The sequence below is a fragment of the Myotis brandtii genome, unplaced genomic scaffold (assembly GCF_000412655.1).
Source record: "Myotis brandtii unplaced genomic scaffold, ASM41265v1 scaffold185, whole genome shotgun sequence".
NCBI lineage: Eukaryota > Metazoa > Chordata > Mammalia > Chiroptera > Vespertilionidae > Myotis > Myotis brandtii.
The window spans coordinates 6,288,517-6,311,315 of NW_005356870.1; the positions used below are offsets into that span (position 1 = coordinate 6,288,517).

At 43.4% G+C, this 22,799-nt stretch overlaps 1 protein-coding gene across 5 annotated transcripts in view; it reads right to left on the bottom strand.

Annotated features, from left to right (window-relative positions):
• DLC1 (DLC1 Rho GTPase activating protein) overlaps positions 1-22,799 on the bottom strand; it is a 371,700-nt gene that overhangs the window by 16,812 nt on the left and 332,089 nt on the right. For 3 of the 5 annotated variants that reach the window (XM_005864066.2, XM_005864067.2, XM_014537904.1), the window contains 3 exons: positions 16,109-16,180; positions 9,476-9,557; positions 2,138-2,201 (listed from right to left, as the gene is read on the bottom strand). In XM_005864066.2, coding sequence (XP_005864128.1) covers positions 2,138-2,201; positions 9,476-9,557; positions 16,109-16,180 — 218 coding nt within the window. Of the gene's footprint in view, positions 1-2,137; positions 2,202-9,475; positions 9,558-9,685; positions 9,717-16,108; positions 16,181-22,799 lie in introns of all 5 variants that reach the window. The other 2 variants (XM_014537902.1, XM_014537903.1) reach the window with 1 other exon arrangement.

Consider the following 22,799-nt stretch of genomic DNA (forward strand, 5'->3'; position numbering starts at 1 on the left):
GATATCTTTATATTATTATTTTTTTAAAGTAACAACTATGAAAGTAAAGAATGTCACAGAAAAAAGCCGGACCAAGTATTTGAAACAAAATAAAGAGTCATTTGCCCAGCTGGCGTGGCTCAGTGGTTGAGCGGCGACCTATGAACCAGGGGGTCATGGTTCGATTCCTGGACAGGGCACGTGCGGGGATTGTGGGCTCGATCCCCAGTGTGGGGCATGCAGGAGGCAGCCGATCAATGAATCTCTCTCATCACTGATGTTTCTATTTCTCTCCCTTTCCCTTCCTCTCTGAAATCAGTAAAAATATAATTTAAAAAAGAGAGAAATAAGTCATTTTATGGAAACTGGGGGCTATCGGCTGTTCTTTCACTGCTCACAGGAACCTTCTGAGGTCTGTGGAAATCCCAGGCATGCGAAATATTTCGAGCTGGAGTCAGCAGCCGGTGGGACTCCCTCTGCTCCGCCTTCAATGTTGCCGTCTGTTGATAGTGTGTGTTTATATTCCCTTTTGCAAGCAAAGAGGTGGTTTTCAACACTAAGAAGAGTGGTGACTGAAGTCTCCAGCCACCCTACACGGTCACAGCTCTCCCAACAGACTAACAGAGACACCAGGCAAGGGAAGCCATTGCATTTCCGCTTCAGTCCGATCCGGTTCACTCTTAACCTGGTCTTTTCCATTCCCTCCCCCGCCAGACAGCGGGGCTGGAGCTAATGCCAAAAGTGTCCTGTGAAGTTTCAACCTCAGACCCGCTCCGGGCCATTTAACAGGCTTCCCAAATACCCAGGCCTGGCCACTGCAACCTTCACAAACGCTAAGCAGCATCTTTGCTGATTATGCTGGACTTATAGGGACTTGGGGTTGTGCTGTAACCCCAGCTGCTGCATTGGAGCCTTTCAGGAGAAATGTCAAAGGCACGTATGATTCATTCCGATGCCTATCTTATGCCACGTGACTCACGTTTCACAGACAATGAGTCAAGAGCATTAAATGCGGACTTGTTGGCTCTTCTCCATGGCTCAGTGGATACCGAAGTTCCAGTCCGTTTGTTGAGAAGGTTTAGCTCCCGCAGGAAGGCAACTTGTTGCAGGTCAGGGCCTCCAGGGTAATTAAAATGCACGCTCTGAACAGTCAGAAGTATGTTCTTTGACCAAACTTATTCCTGTTTACTCTAATTTGTGACACTCACTCCCAGTACTACACCCACTTCTTCTCCTAAGATCTCATAAAAGGGCCTCACATTTCAGACCCAGAAGAAAATACCATGGGACTCAGTTATGCGCCACCATTTGACCAGAATGTGTGGGATTTCCTGCCCTCCCTTCTCCCCCGATTCCTTTCCTCCCTCCAACACTCTTAACATTCTTCACTATCCCACAACCCAGCCTTCACGCAAACCTCCGCAGCTTCGAAACATACTGTTATATATGGGAGCTAGCTGTAATTTCTATAGGGAGCAATGCGGTCTTCCAGATGCCTTCAGCCCCATCCCTTTAATATGGAGTAGGAACTGAGTTAATGAGGCAAAATAGGTGATTTTTTCAGATCAAAAACAATAGGAAAACTCATAGAGATACAGAGATGAGACTTGGCTGCCAGAGGTGGGGGGTTGGGTGAAGGGGGTTAAAAGGTACAAATTTCCAGTTAGAAATAAATAAGTCCGGAAGATGTAATGTACAGCACAGTGACTCTAGGAAACAATATCGTACTGCAGATTTGAAAGTTGCTAAGAGAGTAGATCTTAAAGTTCTCATCACAAGAAAAAAAAAAGGCAACTGTGTGTGGTGATCGATGTTTAACTAGACTTATTGTGGGGAATCACTTTGTAATACATACAAATACCCAATTATTATACTGTGCGCCTGAAATTAATATAGTGTTACACATAAATTACATCTCAATTTAAAAATACAGCAGGAAAAACACAATGTACTGGCTGCCTACAGCTAGTGGTCTAAATCACATAATGCTACAGGCTTCGGTACACTCGACTGGTTTATAATATTAAAAATGTCCATGTTTTGTAGAACGAGGAAGTAAGAATTTATACACAAAAACCAATTACAAAACACATAATCGAGTTTCCAGTCCACCCCGCCCCCCCTTCCGCCTGTCCTATTATACAATTTAGATACTCACTCTCTTCCGATGAGGACTGATTTCCAGTTTCATCACCGCACATTTGTTTAAAGTATTCAGACGCCTACAGAGCAAAGAAATAATGTTAACAAAGACAGGACACCACTGGTGGGTGGATAAATTCTTTTTTCTCCCAGTTGACATGTTTAATGAGATTCTTTGAATCATAACTCTCAATGACTCCTCCCCTGAGCCACGGGGCAGCTCCACCCAGTAAATGCCTGTGATGTCTCCTTTCATAGGAACAGTCACAGAAACAAGAAACCAACAGAGTTGTTGGTAAACGCTATGTAGTATCTCAAGTAAAAATTCACGTACAAAAATAAAACCATCTCTAACCAATCATCAACTTAGGCATCCTGTTTAAAAACCAGCGAGTTCTTATACCAAAAGGAACTCCAAGCCCTCTTTAATGCCCTATTCTTTTTACAACTTCCTGTTTTAGTATCTATACTAATAAAAGGGTAATATGCTAATTAGACCAGACATCTTCCAGACATCCATCTGGACATCCTTCCAGACAAAGAAATGGTGGCGGGAACTGAGGCAGAGGAGGTTAGGGGCAATCAGGCAGGCAGGGGAGCAGTTAGGGGCATCAGGCAGGCAGGCAGGTGAGCGGTTTGGAGCCAGCGGTCCCAGATTGCAAGAGGGATGTCTGACTGCCGGATTGGGCCTAAACCGGCATTTGGACATCCCCCAAGGGCATTTGGACATCCCCCAAGGGGTCCCGGATTGGAGAGGGTGCAGGCCAGGCTGAGGGACACCCCCCCGCCTTGCCCGTGCATGAATTTCATGCACCAGGCCTCTAGTAGTATAATGTTTGGTATAGTTACAGCAGTGGTGCCAATGATTATTTAAAAATTCCTATACTAATGCTTCAAGGATCAGAATCTTACAGAGTCCATTGCTTGTAGACTTAAAATGTTCTTGAGAGTGATGATGATTCTCTCTCAAGTATAAAGTTTGGTAATGACTAAAAGTGATAATCATGGAATTACTCATTTTTTTAAGCACTTGGATCAGATCCTGCTTCCAAACAGGAGTCATATTGTAGCTGAATATTTTTTTTACCCCTGCCAAACAGTAATGTTAAACTTAGGTATATAACTTAGCTTCATTGGGAATGAAATAGTTAAAGAAAAAACCCCTCACTGGCAAATAATGAAATAGCCGCAGAAAGAAACCCTTTGCACACACAGGAATAAATGACATGCAAAACCCATCAGGCCCCAATTCTTTCTAGAATCTTCCAGGCGGTCATCACTTAGTCTTCCTTGAATGAACCTTCTGCAGTGTTGCACCATCAGTCTTCCCATTTTGCTCCAACTGCAATTCTTCCGTTTTCATAGGATACCAGCATTTAACTCACACAAATTCCAACTGACCATGAGGCCTCTTCCAGGCTTTACGTTTCTAGTAAAGTCCTGCTCTTGCAACTTGTCTAACAGTTTTGACACACAGGAGAAGAGATAGTGTTTTTGCCTGCTGATAAGACTGCCTTTGATTTCACAGGTTATGTGGTAGCCTGTTTAGAGAATAAACAAAGATAACCCATAGCACCTATGTTCAGGGAAATTCTCTCGGTTGACGGGAAGGGAATGAAAATAAGCAGCTAAGGAGAAGTCCTAGGATTTTTCAAACGAGTGCACGTAAGGTCCCCCTCTGGGGGGCATCAGTACTCAGAGGACTTGTACCCAAAGTGTTTTAGTTCTCAAATGTTTTCAAGACTTAAAAAGAGTCCGGACTGGTTACAGTCAGTCGTAGGCCTGGGTTTCATTAATCACACCTGTAACCAAATATCCACTTGACTTCATTTGGGCTTTACTGGTTGAGTGGTGTTTATAACCAGGTTTACTGGGCATGGAGGCCTATGGGGGTGTCAGAGAGGCTGACTTCACAAACTCTAGATTGGAGTCAAACAAAAAAGACCCAGGAGGCCAGTTTTATAAAGGTCAATATTATCTTTTTCTGTTGGTAGTGCCGAACTAACGGCCGCTTGATTTGGAAGCCCAGAAGTTATTCCCTGGGTTTTGGGGGGATCCACTGTCCCCTAGGACCTCCAAAGAATGCCCACTGGCGGGACCTTACCCACTTAGAGACAACAGTTCCAGCTAGACCAGCTGTGAGCTCAGTCTGAGTCGGGCACTATGCCTGCACCTCATATGTACTGTCCTCACTTTGGTCCTCACCACAACCCTAAGGTATAGATATGATTATTGAGCTTCACTTTATAGATGAGGAAATGGGGGCTTCCGTCACGAATCTTGTCCAAGGCCACAGGACTAGAACATGGTGGCCCTGGCACTTCAAAACGGTATCTCCTTCTTCTTTTTAAAATATATTGTTATTGATTTTAGAGAAAGAGGAAGGGAGAGAGGGATAGAACCCACAACCCGGGCATATGTCCTGACCGAGAACAGAACTGTGACCTCTTGACTCATAGGTCGACGCTCAACCGCTGAGCCACGCCTGCCGGGCAAAACCAGTATCTTCTTCATCCCTTTTTTGTTGTAGTTAGTCCTCACCCGAGGATATTTTTCCATTGATTTTTATTTATTTTTTTAGAGAGAGAGAGTGGAAGAGAGGGAGATAGACAGGGAGAGAGAGGAACATCAATGTGAGAGAGACACATCAATTGGTTACCTTCCACATGTGCCCTGATTAGAGCCCAGGATTGAGCCTGCGACCGAGATACATGCCCTTGACCAGAATTGAATCAGGACCCTTCAGTCCGTGGGCTGCGGTTCTATCCGCTGAGCAAACTGGCTAGGGCTTCATTCCTTTCCAAAACAAATGCTGATTGTGATAATATATGGGAGCAGCTACTATCTTAAGTATGATTCCTCAAATGAGTGGGCGAACAATGGTATTGCACCATCTGTCCAGAAACTGGTTGTTCCCACCTGGGGCCCTCACAGGGCTCAGCTCCACAGGAATGTGTCAGTCTTATCTGCTGGGCAGCTTGCCCCCTGCTCTGAGGGGGGGGAGGAGGGGGGGAAGGGAGCTCGGGTGGGCCAGCACAGGTTCCAGAGCTTTGCTCAGGGAGCTTCAAGCACCTGATAAAAGCAGAGCAGGCGGGCTTCTGGGCCTCTTACTCAGAAAGAAAACAGGGACAAGTACAAGAGAAGAGTGAGGAAAGTAGAAGAAACAACTTTCCAAGACCGGACAAATAAAGATCGTTTTCCAATTCTTAAAGATAAGTGCAATTACTAAAGGGAATTAGTGCAATTACTTGAAAAAATCACTCGCTACCCTCTTAATAAACCAGAAAAGTGGCAAAGTGCAAACCTACTATATGGCAAGCTGCTTTATGTAGCTTAGGCATGTCAAGGGCTGTTTCCCAACTAAGTGCAGACTGAAGATGATGGTATGACTATCTATTTTTTTTAAAAATTTAATTTTATTATTACTAGAGGCCCCGTGCATGAAATTCGTGCACGGTTAGGGTCCCTAGGCCTGGCCGGCAATCATGGCCTATCTGTGGGGTGACTGGCAGGGTGATCGGGGGCAGGGAAGTCCGCTGGCATATGCCTTAGCTGGTCTGACACCTCCTGCTCACCGGCCTGCCCACAGCCACCACCACCGGTCACCTCCCTATTCAGAGTGACCGGCGGGGCGATCAGGGGCCCCCACTGGCACCTGCCTTGGCTGGCGGCCTGGCACTGTCCACTCGCAGCTCTTGTGTTGAGTGTCTGCCCCCCTGGTGGTCAGTGTGCGTCATAGCGACCAGTAGTTCTGCTGTTCGGTTGATTTGCATATTAGGCTTTTATTACATGATTATATATGATTTTTAATCCTCACCCAAGGGTATTTTTCCACTGATTTTTAGAGAGTGGGAGAGGGAAAGACCGAGAGAAATATCCGTGTGAGAGAAACACATGGATTGGTTGCCTCCTGCGCACACCCTGACCAGGGCCCAGGCCAGGGAGAAGCCTGCAACTATAGTACATGCCCTTGACCAGAATCAAACCCAGGACCCTTTGGTCCACGGGCCGATGCTCTATCCACTGAACCAAACTGGCCAGGACTGAATATTTATTTTTTTAAAAAATATATCTTTATTGATTTCAGAGAGGAAGGGAAAGGGAGAGAAATAGAAACATCAGTGATGAGAGAGAATCATTGGTTGGCTGCCTCCTGCATGCCCCCTTCTGGGGATGGAGCCCGCAATCCGGGCATGTACCCTTGACCGGAATCGAATCCGAGACCCTTCAGTCCGCAGGCTGAGGCTCTATCCACTGAGCCAAACCTGCTAGGGCTTAATATTTTATTAAAGCAAAACTTTAACTGAGTTTCTGCAACAATATTAACATCTGCATTTAAAATCAACTACTCAAAGCCCTGGCCAGTGTGGCTCAGTTGGTGGGAGCATCATCCCATGTACCAAAAGGCTGTGGGTTTGATTCCTGGTAGGGCATATACCTAGGTTGAGGGTTCAATCCTGAGCCTGGTCAGGGTGTGTGTGGGAGGTAACTGATCAATAATGTTTCTCTCTATCGCTTTCCCCCATCTCTCTTAAAAAAAAAAAAAATCAATGAACATGTTGTCCTCGGGTGAGAATTAAAAAATAAAATAAACTAGTCAAACTATTTCAACAAGGTAAAATTTCACACGGCACTACAGATTCGTGTTTGCTGGCCCTGCGTTCCAAGGACTGAGAAGTATACGGAAGAGGCTAATAGCAGATGAGATGAAAATAACACAATCATCAAAACAAGTGTCTCCAGCTCCTCTGCTGACAGCTCTGAACCTGCGGCACATTTCACAGGAAGATGCTCAAACTCCCTGCGTGGCTCCCACCTTTCCTTCTGGCATGTTTGTTTAGGCTTCTTGAAGGAGAGTCATTTTCCGTGAAAGTCTACTTATGTGAACATGTGAGCAACAGCCCTTGGGTTTTCCATTACAAACAAGTTGATGGCTGTTACTGTGAATTCTGAAGATTTTTTTTTGAAAGAAAACCCAAGCTCCAGCCTTTCCCCATGTGCTCCCATCTGGCGTCAGATTTAAAGCACTCTGACAGCCAGAGCGGCCAGCATTCCCTTCCCGCGTGTAACCTGGGAGATGTTATTCTGTCCAAAGCCAGGCAGGACACGCTGCAGAGTCCAAACACAGATCAAGGCCCAGTTGTTTAGGCTTTTCACAAAATATCTAGGAGCACACATCTTTCCCTTGAAGGGGGGCAGCTTCTCAAACGGTGAGGAGGCCAGTGGAAATGATAAAGTACAGAGGATGTCCTTCCCCGAAGAGCAGGGAAACAAAATTTCACATTGCTATTAAAAAAAAAAAAAGTATTCAAGAACCTAATCATGACCCTTGGGCTGTAAGGCTGCAGGGATATATTGTGTTGTTGTTGATCCTCACCCAAGGATATTTTTCCCATTGACTTTTGGAGGCAGTGGAAGGGAGGGGGAGAGACACAGAGAGAGAAGCATCAATGTAAGAGAGACACATTGATTGGTTGTCTCCCACACCCCAACCGGGACGGAGGGGATCAAGCCTGAAACCGAGGTATGTGCCCTTGACTAGAATAGAAACTGGGATCTTTCAGTCCGTAGGTCGCTCTAACCACTGGATGAAACCGGCTAGGGCTGCAGTGATATATAAATATATATTTTAAAAATATTTTTATTGATTTCAGAGGAAGAGGAAGAGAGAAATTGAAACATCAATGATGAGTTTCACTGATCGGCTGCCTCCTGCATGCCCCACACTGGTGATGGAGCCCACAACCTGGGCATGTGCCCTGACCAGGAATCGAACCGTGACCTCCTGGTTCATAGGTCAATGCTCAACCACTGAGCTACGCTGGCCAGGCAGCAGTGATATTTTTATGGCCCAGGAATTCTTGAGCTGCTGCTGCTGCTGCTGTTCGGGGGCCCACTCACTAAGTGGCTTAAAACATATGAAATGGATGATGTGATGCAATGCGTAAATATTTCCTAGGACACATCATATGAGTGGCCTCATTTCTGTGTTATCGCCAATGATGAATTGAAAATAAATTAATTCTGCCGCATGCTAAGCATGAAAACATCTGAAGAATGTCTGCAGTAGTTTCTATTCCAGATGCTGCCTCCCTCCCTCCCTCCTCACCTGCCCGGGTTCTTCATTCCAGAGCACACAGCTCTAACGTTGCACATTCAGTGCGGGGCTTGGACCTCGGGTTCTTTCAGAGCAGTCATTTGATTGGGTTTGAAAAGTGACAGTGTCTCTGTGGTTAACAGGGCTTTTATTTTTTTTCTTTCTTTCTTAAACCATGAGAACTAGTCTATTCCATCTACCATTCTAAACATCTTCCCTATCTTTCTCTTAAAACCACTGCTTAAGTTAGCTGCTTCGGAAAACATTGTATCACCTAAGAAAGGAAAAAATAATACTTTCTCAGAAATACCACTGCTTTCTTTGCCGACAAAGTGGAAATAAATATTGGATGCCATTCTATCTTAATGTTTTTCCAAGTTAAAACAAGTACTGACATTGAAAGAACATTTATTTTAATTTTACAGTCAAGTCAGCATGTGAATTTTGTTTAGGTATCATTTTTTCCCCCAGAATCCAGCCTTTATGGCTTATAGGTTTTGAGAAAAATGACAAAGCAGGAATTACTTAAAATGAATGAAATGTCACCAAGTGTGGAAGGCTCATTGGTGTCCGTCATTGTCTGCTGTATGTTTTGTGACTTGCGCTTCGATACCACCCAGCCCGAAGACCCACCAGCACAACACAACGAACAAGGATGCCTGACTCTTAGTCACATTTCACATCAGTGCTCATCTGCTGCCTGTCCACGTGGGTTAAAGGCTGGGTTATTTTCCAGCCGTATTTTACCCTATTGTTACTAGTTTGTACCTGGAAAAGTGGAACTGGTTAGGGGAGGCTTTCCTGGAATTCAAGCAATGGTCCTCCTGCCTTAGTATGGAGAACTCCCCCCTCCCCATTTACTCCTCTGAATGTGTTTTTTCCATCTAGTACAACAGCAGCTCTGACCTGGTTAGGGTACCCGGTTGGGTGGTGCAGTCAATCACATTGCCTTTTTAAAAATCCTCAACTTTCTGAACCATCTGAAGTTAGCTGTTTGAGCAATCATATGGTGTCGAATATGGGACAGGACTATGTGAGTACCTCCTAGGGCAGTGCTATTTTAATGGCAATACTAAATAATAGAATTTGATTTATTTTAATTAAAAGGCTTATGATTTATAATGAAGCAAATCACTATACCCATTTGCTAATCAAAGACCTGACCTAATTAGTTAGAACAAAAGCAAACAAAACCATCTTGTATTGATAAGCACACTGTTCTTAAAAAAAAAAAATGCTCAAAGCATTTCCATTTACCTGCATAGAGCCTCAATGGCATCTCTGTCCAAAAAGTCATGCTCTCTCTTGACCAAGGAAATATCAATAGGGAACAGGAGATCTGAAAAGACAAATACAGAGAAAAATACAAACAAATACGTTTATTGAGCACCCTAGGTTCGTACCAAACTAGCCCAGTTTAGCAAGGTGTGGGGGAGGGAACCCACGAAAGTACTTTTGAATACCTACTGTCTGCAGAGCAAACACCTCCTGTCAAGTGCTGTGGGAGAAGAAAGCAACTTCAGACAATTCTGTATCAGTGGCCTCAGGGAGCTTAGGACCTAAAGTGGTTTGGAGACTCAGGTATCAAAGATAAGTGAGTGAGTGGCTCACAAACACTGTTCCCATCTTTAAACACATCAGCAGGCTAGAGGGCCACGCCAGAAATTATAACTTAAGCTGGAATGAATGCCCTGAGAAGGATGCTCCCTTTTAATGTGGCTGGGCTTTTTGGTGGTGTTGTTGTTTTTCCATGTGTCTCTCTGTTCACATTGGACCCGGGAAGAGGTCATGGAAAATTGGGCCAAAGAAAGATGTAGAGAACAATGAATGACAAGTGTGGTCAACCAAATCTAACCATTTGCAGGACATCCAAAGCTCAAGAGAATTCAGGATATGCTATTTTTAAACACATACTAGCACTTCCATATGGCTTTTGAGGACTTTGTAGACCTCTTCCTATAACAGAAGGCCAGCTATAGAGCCACTGTAAACCAAGAGAACCCCAAGTCCCTTCGTCTGTGGAAGAGTTCAGTACTCGGAGGACATGGAGGAGTTCTGGCAGAACTGAGAAGCAGAAAGGGAGAACCAGTCCACCCAATGAAAAAGTCACTCTTCTATTCCTTGCTGAGAAATCCACCCCCCGCCCCCCAAAAAAATCCCTGAGTAGGGAGAAGACCAGTAGCACCACTAGAAATGTACATCCGCGCTGGAACTGCCATGAGATAAAAACACGTTATCCTCCCTCAGAGCCCCCGCTAACAGGGGGAATAATGGGCTTGCCCATGTGTTACAGAACGCTTCATGAGTAATTTACTTTCTAGAGATAACACTTAAGATACCTTTTTCTTTACAATGTTGAAAACTAACATAATGAGTATTACAGTCGATTCTTTTTTTCTAAAGGCTGGAGTTAGGTAACTCATACTATTCCCTGAATGGTAACATAGGAAAACCAACGAAGTAGCTATAGCCCAAAGATTTATGAAGAAATATATGAAAGTTAGTATTGCAGGATTATATCTCATCATTAAATTGTAGATTGAGTCTCTTTGGCAAATGTTAGTGGCACCAATATACGTGGAAATAAGAGAGGGGCTTACAGTGAATGCAACTTAGTAAACACGAGCAAGGCAGGCTGCAAAGTGGTTTAAGGGTTATGCCACTGCGTTTCACTTTGAACAGCCACCAGAAACTCTAAGTATTAAGTAACAGAGCTGCCATTAAAGAATATATTTTGAATACTTCCCAAGTATAACATCAGATCTATAAATGTAAGTGGGAAAGCTCACATGCTGTTAAATGTATATGAGACAGCAACTATGTTATTCTAGCAATTCCTAACTTAGTTTACCCAGGCAGGGCTGTATTTTAGATTACTTTCCTGATTCAAATTAACTTCAAAATTTTGTTAAAAAAAATTATTCTAGGGTAGTAGGGCTAAAAGCAAGAGAGGAGTGAAATAATTAAATCAATAATTTCTCTTACTTGCCTAAACTCTTTTCTGAAAAAAAAAAAAAAATAGCTTTCAATAGATGAGGGTGTATGATGTGTAGAAGTTCCCAGAGTTCTTCAGGTTAGGATTTAAACTTCTAGCTTGGGTTTAAAGGCAGGAAGTAAAAATTGCCAAGGACCAAAATAGAGCTGAACAGGAAGACCAGGAATGTGTGGGTTGGTGTGTGGAGTGTGTGTGCTACGCACCCTGCACACAGCGACAGGAAGAAGGGGCGAAATGATAGCCCAGAACAATACACCTCAAACGCAGACTTAAGCTTCAAAAAGAATAGCCAACAGGAAGGGACCCCCGGGATGTAACCTGAGAAACTGCAGTATGCCTTTTAGGATTTGGGAAGGCCTGAGGACAGAGACTGGAACTGGGTCTTAGCAAACGTACACATCACAAGAAAGTGCTGCTGCTTGGCAGCAACTCAACACCGAAAATGGACATAATTGGAGGAAATTTAATTTCTAAATAGGAGAACAAAAGGGACAAAGGACAGTCCCGGGACCGCCACTGCAAATGCAATTATCTCCCCCGTCTCCAGAAGAGACGTGAATGGAAAATCCAATAGAGTGCTGCCCCCACCCCCAAAGCCCTCCTGAAGGACAGAGATACTCTCCAGGGTGAGAGGTCAAACATTCTCTCCAAAGGGAAGATAAGCAACTCCATCATAACACACATACGGGTTAACCAAATACCTTAAAAAAAAAAAAAGGCATTGGAGATGCCCACTGACATGGGGGAGCAGTACACGGTTTTATACAGTCTAACAATAACATAATTCTGAATCCAGCATCATGGGAAAAGCATACATTCGATCTGGGCTACAATGAGGAAGACCAGGTATTGTAACTTAGGTCATGAATGAATTTAGCTGAGTGAGCGAGGGAAAGGAAATCATCTCTAGGGTCTCTGCCCAATTTGCTCCCGGGAAGCACCCCCAACTCCATGACCCTCTTCAAGGCAGCCTGCTGATCATGTCTAGCACTATAGCCATTCTTGGCCTGGACCCATGAGGTTTTGCTCAAGTATTGAAGAAGGTTGGCAGTGACGTCTAGCTCCAACTGAGAGAACACCACCATTGCTACAGGAAGCAGTCTGCTATTTTATTATTCTAGAAGGAGAGAAGAACTAAAGACCTGTTTTAAAATAACTATTCATTGTGAGAAGAGTTCAACGTGAAAACAAATTTAAGTGACGTCATTTCATCTGGATCTTTTAGAGATTTTGTCACACGGTGGCTAACTGTCTCATAGCATCTCCTTCCTTCTTCATTAATGAAAAAGGTGTATTTTTAAATGTGAATCAACCAAAATTATGTTTGCTCTATGAGGGTCTGACAATCCCTTAAAGCTCTTCTCTGAGGTTTGAACTGTCTTGTTTTTGTAAGACAGGTAGCACCCACCAGTGCCAGGCATCCTTGTCGGTGCTGAATTAACACTAGCTGCTCAGTCAGTTGACTGGGTGGCTGGATGAATGAATGGTAAATGAATAAAGGAGACTCCTAGTGTGGTCATCTGAGCAGTATTACGGAGGCAAAGAATGCTCAGTTGGAAGAAGTCCTGGAAGTCATTTCACTTACTCTCAATTTAGGAACCTCTTCATTATTCACCCAACCTTTGCTTGAAAATTACTCGTAAAATGGAGTTCACTCGTTCACAACTGTAATTCTCTTTAAATGATTTAATACAGAGAATAATAAAACTCTCATCTAAACGAACAGCCTATTCTCATCTCGCTGTGCAGAGCACACTCCACCCACACGGGGCAGCCAGAGGCTGAGAATGATGGAGACTGGAGGTGATCCCCATCCTTGCCCTCAGCACCCCAGGGCACTGACGAGAAAATGAAGTAGTAGAACTTCAGCCCAGATCCTAATTACTTTTTAAAAAGGTCCATTTTTCTTCATTAAAAAATTGAATGCCATGGGAAAAATAATATTCATCGAATGACAATCTCAAAAACGTGAAAAGCCTAATCACAAACTGCAACACAAGACCAAGAGGTTTAGAATAAAGAGCTCTTCCAAACCATCAAGAAAAGCACAATCACTCAGGAGAAAAACGGGCAACAGACTTTACAGAAGAGTAAACATCTGGCCAGACGATATGAAAAAATGTGCACTGTATCATCAATGATTAGGGAAATGGAAGTCAAACTCTGTAAGATATTTTATACCCATTTGATAGGCAAAAATTAAAGTCTAACAATATCAAGTGTTGAGAATACATGGTAGGAATGAAATTCGGCACATTTTTGAAAAACCTGCCTTATCAGATCAAGTACACATATTCTCTGTTACCCAGTCACCCTACCCTTAGGTATATATGTGAGATAAGTTACTGCACATGTACCACAAGAATGTTTGAAACATTACAGTTTATAAAAGCAAAACAGAAAAATCAAAATGCCCAGCCAAGTGAGTACATAAATAAACTGCTATAGTCACACAATGGATGTTATACAACAGTGACAGCAGTATAGGGACATAGTCCAGGGGGCACCCAGACTGGAAGAATCTTAATATAAGAAGTGAAAATAGAGGAGAGACCAAGATGGCGGCATAGGTAAACACCGCAGACTGCTGCCGCAAACAACCACTTCAAAAATACAACTAAAAGACGGAACGGACATCACCCAGAACCACAGGAAGGCTGGCTGAGGAGAGACTCTTCAACTAGAAGGAAAAATAACAGCACACCGAGGCTCAGAGGAGGCGCAGTGTGGAAAATACTCAGGTGCGGAGGTGCGCGCGCAAAGCGGGCTGGTGGCTGAGAGCGCGGTTGTCGTTTTCGGTCAGGGGGGAGTCTCAGACTCTGAGCTCCAGATACGGGCGAATCGCTGGGGACTCGGACCCAAACGGGAGAAGCGGGAGTGTCTGGCATCAGTTGGAAGGCAGCTTTCCCTCCGAGGTTTGCAGCGGTTCCGGGGGTTCTGAGAAGCAGAGCCTCTGGGAACGGGACTGAGAGGGGCCATAACCGCTCCCTCCGCCCGCCCGCCCTGTTGAGCCCGCCCCGCCCAAGCCCTGCGCAGAGCCATTTGCCAGATCGCCTCAGGCAAAGGCTAGATTAGCACCTCCCCAGAGGACAGAAGTTTTCCGCGGCAGACACAGCTGATTCACACAGCCAGTCGGCCTGGTGGTCAAATCCCTCTAGTATTAACTACAACAATCAAGGCTCAACTAGAACAAGACTGCGCACAAAGACCACTAGGGGGTGCACCAAGAAAGCATAAAAAATGCGGAGACAAAAAAACATGACAGAAATGGACGATATAGAGCTAAAAAACGCAATTTTGAGGGCTTGCAATAAACTTTTGGAGAGCTTCACGAAAACTAATGAGACCCTCGATGCTATGATAAAGAAACTAGAAATTAAGCATACACGCTCTGAAATAAAGAATATTACACCCAATAGCAGACCAGAGGAGCGCAAGAATCAAGCCAAAGATTTGAAATGCGAAGAAGCAAAAAACACCCAACCGGAAAAGCAAAATGAAAAAAGAATCCGAAAATACGAAGATAGTGTAAGGAGCCTCTGGGACAGCTTCAAGCGTACCAACATCAGAATAATAGGGGTGCCAGAAGATGAGAGACAGCAAGATATTGAAAACCTATTTGAAGAAATAATGGCAGAAAACTTCCCCCACCTGGTGAAAGAAATGGACTTACAGGTCCAAGAAGCGCAGAGAACCCCAAACAAAAGGAATCCAAAGAGGACCACACCAAGACACATCATAATTAAAATGCCAAGAGCAAAAGACAAAGAGAGAATCTTAAAAGCAGCAAGAGAAAGAAACTCAGTTACCTACAAGGGAATACCCATACGACTGTCAGCTGATTTCTCAACAGAAACTTTGCAGGCCAGAAGGGAATGGCAAGAAATATTCAAAGTGCTGAATACCAAGAACCTACAACCAAGAATACTTTATCCAGCAAAGCTATCATTCAGAATTGAAGGTCAGATAAAGAGCTTCACAGATAAGGAAAAGCTAAAGGAGTTCATCACCACTAAACCAGTATTATACGAAATGCTGAAAGGTATCCTTTAAGAAGAGGAAGAAGAAAAAGGTAAAGATACAAATTGTGAACAACAAACATGCATCTATCAACAAGTGAATCTAAGAACCAAGTGAATAAATAATCTGATGTACAGAATGAACTGGTGATTATAATGAATCAGGGACATAGAAAGGGAATGGACTGACTATTCTTGGGGGGGAAAGGGGAATGGGAGATGCGGGAAATAAAGATTTAATTAAAAAATAAATAAAATAAAATATCTTTTTAAATAAAAAAAAAGAAGAAGTGAAAATATTAAATTCTACAAGTTTACTTAGAGCATAAGACCCTTTTGGTAAAGAAAAACAAGTTTATAAAAGGAAAGCAAAAAAAAAAAAAGATAAACAGAGGTTCAGGAAGACGGTGACTTTGGGTAGGGGTGTGGCAGAGGGAGAGCATATGGTTGTGTTATTATCAAGATCCTAGCTTTTGCTTTGAGTGAGGGGGGGGAGGGGGGCTTAGGTGCTTGCGACATTGTTTTTTTAAATGAAGGAAATAGCTAAGTATATAAGAAACTGTCTGAAAGTAAATAATAGATAATAATAATTATGAACCAAGGATATGATTATGTTAACATTTTTTAAAAAATATATTTTTATTGATTTTAGAGAAAGGAGAGGGAGAGAGAGATAGAAACCCCAATGATGAAAGAGAATCATTGATTGACTGCCTCCTGCACGCCCCCTACTGGGGATTGAGACCGCAACCCCGGCATGTGCCCTTGACCAGATTGAACCTGGGACCCTTCCGTCTGTAGGCTGATGCTCTATCCACTGAGCCAAACTGGCGAGGGCTATGCTAACATTTTTTACAAATGGTGTTCCCGGCTCACCTTCATAAAGCTGTGCATACTGGGGGAAACCTGTTGCCCGTAGCCAATCACAAGCTTCTTTGGCTTCAATTTCTGCAATAGAACAGAAGACAAAGAGGTTAAGACACAGGTACCTCAGCATGCTTCTTCCTTATACGCTCTGATACAGTTATACAAGCAAAACACGGATGTCTGATGGTAACAAATAAGCCCCCCAAATCCCCTTAATTCAAATGATTTAAATATTGTGCATCTTTCCAGACTTTTAAAAATGCATATAATTATCCATCTTTCCTTAAAAAAAAGGGGGGAGGGTGAGGTCCTAACACTAGGTTACCCTGTGCTGCTTCTATGTTCCGGTTATTAATGATTATGGCCTAACTTGGTTTACTTTTCACATCAACAGAAGGCCAAGTACATCTGACACCCTGGAAGAGCACTAGCCTGACCTTGAGCCACCTGATGGGATGCACATTAAGCCCCAGGCATTGGGGCAACAGGTCTTCAGATGCAGTTACAGGAGGGAGGCCCGGGCTGTCGGATGACTTGGGGGCATTAATTCAATAAATCCCACAATCCTGGGAGGCTGAAACGCCTAATAAAGCTTTTATTTCCCTGTGATTAACATCGTGTAGAATGTAGATAGTTTTGATAAACAGAAAGGCCAAGTGCAACTGACGCATTACTATGTTCAAACTCATTCAAGGACGTAGTCACGGTTCTGTTAAAACTGACTCACACAGGAGGTCAGGGCGCATTCATGAGTTTCTCTGTTTGCACAACAAACATTCTTTTAAAACAAACAAACATATTTTTATTGATTTCAGAGAGAGAAAGGGAGAGGGAGAAAAACATCAATGATGAGAATCACTGAACCCTGACTTCCTGGTTCATGGGTCGAAGCTCAACCACTGAGCTATACCGGCCAGGCAATATTCTTTTAAAAAAAACATAGGTTGCCCTCTGCATGCGTGCCACTGGGGATTGAATGCGAAACCAAGGCATGTACCCTTGACCAGGAATCAAAAAGGCAACCTCCTGAGATACACTGGACAATGCCCAACCAACTGAGCAACACTGGCCAGGGCAAGAATATTCTTTCAGTTCTTCTTCCCACATTCACCAGGCCATCAGACTACATAGGTATCTAAGGCTATGCACTCATTTATAATTGTCTCAACATTGCTTAATTTATTCCAAATTCAAACCTTCATTTAGCATCTCTCCTCTGAGCCAGATGGGCGCCTATCTTGGAGAAGTACATACCTTATTTTTGCCTGGCACCTTAATGGTTTCAAAGCATTTGGGGCCAGCCCTAACCGGTTTGGCTCAGTGGATAGAGCGTCGGCCTGCGGACTCAAGGGTCCCAGGTTCGATTTCGGTCAAGGGCATATACCTTGGTTGCAGGCACATCCCCAGTAGGGGGTGCGCAGGAGGCAGCTGATCGATGTTTCTCTCTCATCGATGTTTCTAACTCTCTATCCCTCTCCCTTCTTCTCTGTAAAAAAATCAATAAAATATATTTTTTTTAAAAAAGCATTTGGGTCCTATTATTTCAAGAGGTCCTTGCCTTTAAGGAAAGGTAATTATGAACGCTCAAATTCATGAAAGCAGATAGGAATGTCCTTATTGAGCAGAACAAAGAAAAAAACAACCTGCTATCTTCTGATGAGTTAGTTAATACCCAGCTACCAACAACTACAGCAGTGGAGTGGGAAAATCGACATGGCAAAGTTTACTTCCATGAATCCTTTATTATAAAAGCAGCAGCATCAAACACCAGATTCAGGGCTGAATTGGGGGTGAAGGATAAAGTGACATAAACATGTAAGAAACTCCATGTTTGCACTGCATAGAAGAACAAAGAGAATTGCCCAATGGGAATTATCTGGGTTTAACATTTTTTTTTTTTGTATTTATACCCATATCTTGTCTCAGAAAGAAATTAAGAAGGCTTTAAATAAAATCATAAAATAAACATTTTCTAGAAAACTATATTGCTGGAAAAATATACAGTGTCCCAAGAAAATGTACACATATTTTTCTGTAGATCCTATTATGTTTTGAAAATGAAATGTATCTTAATAAACACTGCCTTTATACTTATTCAAAGTATATACATTTTTTGGGACACCCTACAGTAGCTCAATGTTTTATTTTAAAGAACGGGGAAACTACTTTTTCTCTATCTCCATGGCCCCCGCTCAAAGATAGACACGGAAAGCAAAAGGAGCTGTTTGCTTTTAGAAAATATTTTAAATAACTCAGTTCCTGACTATTTAGAGCTTATTTCTGTTGAACAGATTGTTAGACATGGAACAATAGATTGTTAAGAGGTACATGTTCTTGTTTTCTTAATATTTCACTTAGCAAGTGGTGAGTGACTAGAAATTCTCAATGGCCACGTTTTCTGGCTGTGTTCAGACACGACACCAGGTCACAGCGCGCGCACACACACCCCAGCCTTAATTAGACACAGTTCACCAGCCAATACTGCCACTTGCTCAGAGCATGTTCCCAATGTTCTTATTAAAATGGCTTTACGCCAAGAGGCACGGAAGATATAAGGTACTGTTTTTCTAAAAAATCTTGACATTTATTTATATACTAGTAATGCTTGACAAATTACAAAGTGTTGTCACATATATTACTCACTTAAGGACCCGTGTGATTTCGGGAACTCATAAATGCCTATTGCTGCCTCGTCACTCTCTTATTCATTTTCCATCACTGAGAAAATGAAATGCTCCCAAATGACCAAAAACCGATCGAAAAAAGATGGTGTCTAAATTGTCGCTCTTCTTAGAGCCATTTAGTTAGAGAAAAGTGACGTGAACAGGTGAAGATTTGCCTCCCCAGCAGAAAACCGAATGAAAGGCGTACAGTGGCTAGAAGGCAGCGCTAGCGCGTTCAAGAACTGCAGATCCAGTAATTTTGCCCTCCCTTTTCCTTACCCTAAAATGGATGAGAACCTGTCTTTCTTTTAGAGATGAAACCATGGGAAATAGATAAGCCCATATCTATTTTACATTGAAAAATGTCCATGCATGAAAACTTAAGGCTGCCTACCAAATGAGAACGTAACCTGCTGTTTCTGCAGAAATCAGAATTTAAAAAATGGTAAACATTGTACAAAGCTGTCACTGATTTTTAAACTAAGACTAGCTCATTGATTTCACTCCCACCCCTTTCCAATTACTACCAAGAGAAAATGGCAATAATCCAATATAAGTACTGAGTTTTTTTTAAGTAAAATTTTCTAGCCCGGCTGGTGTGGCTCAACGGTTGAGCATCAACCCAGGAAGTAAGAGGTCCCTGGTTCGATTCCCGGGAGGGCACATGCCCGGGTTGCAGGCTCCATCCCCAGGATGGGTCGCACAGGAGACAGCTGATTGATGATGTTCTCTCTCATCAATGTTTCTATCTCCCTATGCCTCTCCCTTCCTCTCTCTAAAAATCAATAAAAACATTAAAAAAATAAAGAAAAAAACATTTCTAAACATTTTACTTAATAAGAAATGAACTAATGCCTACATCCAAGTCAGCTTGGGAATACCCTCTCTAATTTCACCCCCCTGATCCAGGCCATTACTTTTACTCTTGTCTCCGAACTAAAACTCTGAGTCTCCAATTCTCTCCTCTCTGAGGATCCATCCAACCCTGGCTCATCAAATTTCCTAAGTTACGGTTTTGATCTTGTCTCTAACAAACTTCCTGGAATTCCACTACTTAGAAAATCAAGTCTAAACACCTCCATGTGGCTGTTAAGGCTCTTCATGTGGCTCCCTGTACTCCTCTGTATCCCAGCCAAAGTAAACTGGGTGCTCATCTTCCCACACATCTATCTCTGTGACTGCTCTGGCCTGAAATGCTTTCCCATCCTCTCAAGGTCAACTATCATTCGTCCTTCAAGGCTTCGCCCAAATGCTGCCTCCTCTGGGCAGTCTTCCCAGATGCCTTTCCACAATTTTATCAACAGCTAACTTTTACTGAGTGCATGGTATGTGCAAGGCCCCTCCTAAGCACTTAATGCATATTAATTCATACTCCTCAGACTGATTCTAACACATGGATTACCAGTATCATCCCCAACACATACAAATAGGGAAATAACCAGTTCTTAAAAATGTGCTTTCTTTCATTCAAATGCCATAGTAGGATAGAGAACTAAGACACACAGAAATGAACAGGATAGGTTCTATCCTTAAAAATCATTACTAATAAAAGGTAATATGCTAATGAGGGCGGACGTCTTCTGGACATCCATCCGGACAAAGCCACAGTGGCTGTGAGGCCCAGGGCTCCGGCCTCGCAGCTGCTATGGCTGGCAGTGGCAGCAACAGCGGGGTGATCGGGGCGGCACCTTCCCCTGATCATCCCAGTTGCCTCCCGCAGAGGGAGCAGGCCTAGGTCGTCAGTAGGACATCCCCTGAGGGCTCCTGGACTATGAGAGGGGGCAGGCCAGGCTGAGTGACCCCCTCCCAGTGCACGAATTTTTGTGCACCGGGCCTCTAGTATATATAAAACAATAAACAACATTCAAAATATTAAAGAAAACCATGTACATGCCTCATCACTTCAGTCACAGGAACTGACCCAGGCCTGGCTTTCGGAGATCTCTACTGGGCAATCAGGGTATAACTTTTCCTTCAATGTACGTGAGTGGTGGTGCGAAAACTATAAGGATGATTTTTAAAAACATTCCCCACCAGGTGCAAATGCTGTCAGAAACTAAAAAGACAATGGGAATACAATGTCACTTTTGTACCTGGGTTTTCTCTAAGCAAACAACAGACAAATGTGGTGAGGAGGAAACAGGAAATTTTGATTGGAAACAGCGTTAGTGGCCAGTTGGAGGAGATGAATGAGGTCCTTTTGTGTATGACTGGGAACCATCAGGCCATATTTGCACATTTCCTGGCACGATGGGATGACCTCGTCTTCCCCTTCCCCCTCACTTTCTGTAAGTGAGACAGAAATTCCCCAACCCCGTCATCATTCTGTTAAACCCGCTGCTCTTAGCAGGTTGAGCAACAGTGACTGAGTGGAAGCAGGAAGTGATTACTGCCCTCGCTGGTTTGGCTCAGTGGCTACAGCACGGACTGAAGGGTCCCAGGTTCGATTCCCATCAAGGGAAAGTACCTTGGTTGTAGGCTGGACCCCTGGCCCTGGTCCAGGCACGTGCGGGAGGCAACCAATTGATGTGTCTCTCTCACATCAATGTTTCTCTCTGTCTCCCCCCTCCCTTCCACTTTTTCTAAAAATCAATGGAAAAATATCCCCGGGTGAGGATTAACAAAAAATAAAATAAACCTTCTGTTTGTGGTCTTCACAGTGGGCACTCTCAGGTTCCCTGTTTAACAACATGCTACCCCACAATCAGGGCTCAAGGCAAATAAATGCTGCCTGAATTTCTTCCTTAAAAGCGTAAGGCATTAGAGGACTAATTCAGACCAAGAACTATGACTTGAATCCTTTTCTCTTTGCAATTAATAAAAATAAATGTCAAACACACACAGATGGCGAAGACTGGTTATCAGGAGTTACCTATGTAAAACGGATTTAGGTGGGCCAAGTCAGATAGCAGTATTTATATATTAATCTTTATTCAACGCTAATGCTACCTCATCCCAGCAAAGATTTGGACTGGCAACTAGAAGCATTCCTACCCTCACGTGTCTAAAAGAATTCTAAAGCCCTGCTGTGCAGATTCTGAAAGAAACCAGTTAGGAAGCTTCTGAAAAAAACCTGTTGACACTAATTCCGTTTCTCAGGCCATCTGGCCTAAGAGTAGCTGACTCAAATCCACTGTTCGATATATTCTAGTACCGTCACGCATGGAAGTGGGGCCAATCTTCATCCCCCCTTCACTCGATATTGATTTATTGAACATCTGCTAAGCATGCTGCCAGCTCTGCTCAGGGACAACCAGAGACACAGGTTCCTGCCCCAAAGCAGGAAGCCACATGGAAAGGTAGTTCCCCGTGGAGTGCGTGGTGTCTGCTGATCCTCTACTTAGCACGGATTGGTTTCCTGAGGGCTATTCACAGGCCCACGCGTTTGTTAGGTCCCAAGGGACTATACAGGCAGCACCAACGAGTCACCACTTCCTACGTGAAAAGCCAAAGTCCTAACGGCCATGTGCCCTGGTCTGGGGCTCCTTACTACACTCCGTCTGTCACCCCATCTCCCTCAGACTAAGTGATCCACCCTTACTGGCCTCTTCCCTCCCCCCCCCCCCCCCCCCCCCTCCCATGCACCTACAACAGTGTGGGGTACATAGCAGTTGCTCAATAAGTAAACATGACACAAGAAATGTGCTACAATACGATTTCTGTTCCAGTAAAATGGTCTTAATTTTTCTGACCAGGATGCACAATAAGAAATACGTTTTACATTGTAACCTTGTACATGCATGTATGCAGGTAATGTGTTTGAATACATGCATGCATTCATGTAGAAAAGCACACTGTGTATGTATAAGCATACGTCAGACCGAAACAAGTTTCACCAAGTAACACAGTAAGTGATGCAGCCTTACATTTTTCTATTTTATTTTGAACATGTTATCTGTTACCCACCAAAGCAACCAATGTGAAATACATTATTTTCATAGAAAGAAAAAAAGGAAGAAAAACAAAGATAGATTGGAAGGAAGGAAGGAAAGAAGGAAGGAAGGAAGGAAGGGAGGAAGGGAGGGAGGAAGGAAGGA